General features: G+C 42.8%; 1 gene segment (V, D, J or C); it reads left to right on the top strand.

Moving 5' to 3' along the window:
- The first annotated feature begins 1,843 nt into the window (after nt 1-1,843).
- On the top strand, nt 1,844-2,401 carry LOC112604962. The segment is given in 2 exon segments: nt 1,844-1,915; nt 2,079-2,401. Coding segments are annotated over 2 exon segments (378 nt in total).
- Nucleotides 2,402-3,336: the final 935 nt, after the last annotated feature.

Genomic DNA, 3,336 nt, shown 5'->3' with positions numbered 1-3,336 from the left:
CAGGTTTTCATCTGCACCAGTGCTCAGTGCCCCAACCTCCACATTGTTCAGAGGTCAATGGCTCTTTCAGTCTGTAGCTGCATCTCTCTGGAACAGCATCTTGACAGGTGGGTTGTAAGTAAAGGAATCCAGAAAATAACATCTCAAACTATGCTGCTTTGGTGTGATGATTATGTAAAACCAAAGCCCATTTAGAAAGCATCAAATGCACAAAAAGGCTTTTCCTAAACATCCCTTATATAAGAGCAGAATCTCCAGGAGGAAACCAATTGTCAAGAATATTCTTCTGGGAATTTCTATATCAGGGAAGATGAGCAGGAAACAAGAATCAAAATTAGAAGAGACTGGAAGTTGATACTTTAACCACCTGTTCTTTTGAGGATGCACTTCTATTCTCATGTATTCTCTCCAGGTTGCCTATGCTTCCCAATTCCCTCTTCCCTAGAAAGGAAATATGAACAAGTGGATCTCATTGAGTTACCTGGGTAATCACCCTGAGATGATATCCTGCTGCACTTTAAGTGAATTTTGTTTGCGCTTTCTCTTATTAATCTTCCTTTTGTCAGTTCATTTTCAGCAAATATTTAGAGGATAAATGGAGCTTTCTTCCTTTCTCCCCATATGGCAAATTCCCTTAAAATTAAAATTCAGGCTGCTTACAAAGCAACAGGAAGGTTTGTGCATGGGCTACAGCACCGTGATATGGCTCCCCTATGCAGGCATCAGTAAAATTTTGTGGAGCCCTAGGCTGCAGCCCACTGATGCTGATGTAGTTGAATCCACTTCCCTGCCCCTGCTACTGAGCCAGGCTGGGACGTTTTGGGCACATGAGAGATGTGAGATATAACAAGTGCAAATCCCTGTCCAGTTTCATCTGGATCCAGCCGATTTCTCCATGTACAAAGGCAATTGCTTGATAAGAGATTCAGTGTCTCTTTCCTAAAAATGTTAACAGGGAGGCTGATATCTGAATCAGGATGATGTCCTCAGTCACTATTCAAATGTAAAAGAGCAAAGTGTCATTGATGGTGCAAGGCAGGGACATGCTCCGTGCAGTGGCCACCCTCACTAAGAGAGATGAACTTTGGGAAAAAATATTCAATGGCAGAAAAGAAAGTAGACTATGAAGGTGCCCAAAACAAGAATAAGGTGCAGCCCATTTAGTCTCTGGGTATTAAAGAGACCTGTCACTCTTGAAAATTGTGGATCTGTGAGTGCTTCATGCATTGAGGAAACATGGTATCATCCCTGGGTATCTGTAGTCAATTGCTTGATCTTATACTGGTAAGAACAATGGCATAACACCATTACCTATACTTACAAATATATATAGCGTCATGTCAATAAATTTTATTTTTAATTTGTTTAGAAAGGAATAATATTAAACTCAGAGAAATGTTGCAAGTATAGGACAAAGTACCCCCTTCCCTAACCAGAAACATGTAAGTCTTTGAAGACCTGAGAATCATACCATTTAACATTTTACTATGTATTTCCTACAAACAAGAATATTCTCTCCTAAATAATCCCCAAACACCAATGAAATACATTACTCCATCGACTCCTGAGGAATATTTCAAATTGTCAAAAAAAATACCTAAAACATATTTCTCATAACAAAATAGTCCCTAGTAGAACACATTCTCTGCAGACAAATTTGTGCCACCCTGGTCTTACTTGGGACACCTGAGGACACTGAGCTGGTGCTGAATTACTGAGATGAGCCAGCCCTACAGCTGTGCCCATCCTGCCCGGCCCCCTGCTAATTTGCATGTTCCCAGAGCACATCCTCATGCCCTGAAGACTTATTTATAGGCTGGTCACACTTCGTGCAGCAGTCAGACCCAGTCAGGACACAGCATGGACATGAGGGCTCCCGCTCAGCTTCTGGGGTTCCTGCTGCTCTGGCTCCCAGGTAAGGAAGGAGAACACCAGCAGTTTACTCAGCACAGTGTGCTTCAGGAGGCTTACAAACCAACAGGAAGGTTTGTGCACGGGCTACAGCCTGGCCCTTCAGGGAAGTTGTCTTACAACATGATTAATTGTGTGGACATTTGTGTTTATATTTCCAATCTCAGGTGCCAGATGTGACATCCAGATGACCCAGTCTCCATCCTCCCGGTCTGCATCTGTTGGAGACACTGTCACCATCACTTGCCAGGCGAGTCAGGGCATTAGCGATTATTTAGCCTGGCATCAGCAGAAACCAGGGAAAGCCCCCAAGCTCTTGATCTATGCTGCATCCAATTTGGAAAGTGGGGTCCCATCAAGGTTCAGTGGCAGTGGATCTGGCACAGATTTCACTCTTACCATCAGCAGCCTGCAGCCTGAAGATTTTGCAACTTACTACTGTCAACAGTATGACAGTGACCCTCCCACAGTGTTACACACTCGAACATAAACCCCCAGGGAAGCAGATGTGTGAGGCTGGGCTGCCCCAGATGCTCCTCCTGATGCCTCCATGGGCTAAGAGTATTCCTCAGATGCAGCCACTCTCTGATGGTGTCGGTAGAGGGGGACATGAAGTCACCTCTGCATCCCAATTCCTTTTTCTTTCTCGGCCCCAACTACACAGACATAGCAATGCCTCTCCTGATTTAATAGAGACAGAGATCGTGACACCTGAGGAGTCTAGTTTATGGCTTCAGTTGGACTTTATATTACACAGAAGAAGCCAAAATAGGTATTCTAAGCAGGAATTGTCTTAATACAGAGAAACAGAATATAAACTATGGAAGTCTAAATAAAATGTAGATATGAATCTCTAAATTTAATGTTTTATTTGCTAAGAAGTATTTGCCAAATGGGGCATACAGGAAAACTCAGCGGTCTTCAATATGTTGGAAGAACAAAGAGAAGGTTAGAGTTTTATGAAAAAAGGAAAATATTACCTATTGCTCTTCGAGAAAGTTTATTGGCTCTACTAAGGGTTGGGAGCTGGCAAGCTCACACTGGTTAGCAGTAGTGGGCAAATTGAATCCTAGAATTATATTAAGTTATCTCCGAAGTCTGGGGGAATTTGATTTCAGGTTACAAGAAGTCAAAGCAGTGAAGCTTGCAGAGAATCTTGTTACTGCAATGCCAGGGATTCAGTGTAGATCCTGCTCCTCACCACACAGAAAGCCAATCATTAAGACAACAAGTATTGCCAAGAACAGGCTTTAATCAGGTGCTGCAGCTGTGGAGAAGGGACACCATTCACAAATGTATCTCCTTGACCAACTAAAATTAAGAGTTTATATGGCAGGGAAGAAATGTGGGAAAACAGAAATTAGGGATGGGTAAGGAAGATAATTTGGTCAACAGGAATTAAGAGGTCAGTGAGGCAATCACAGT

Source organism: Theropithecus gelada, chromosome 13 (assembly GCF_003255815.1).
Source record: "Theropithecus gelada isolate Dixy chromosome 13, Tgel_1.0, whole genome shotgun sequence".
NCBI lineage: Eukaryota > Metazoa > Chordata > Mammalia > Primates > Cercopithecidae > Theropithecus > Theropithecus gelada.
The sequence above is the reverse complement of the archived record's forward strand: the minus strand, read 5'-3'. Positions and strand labels throughout refer to the sequence as shown.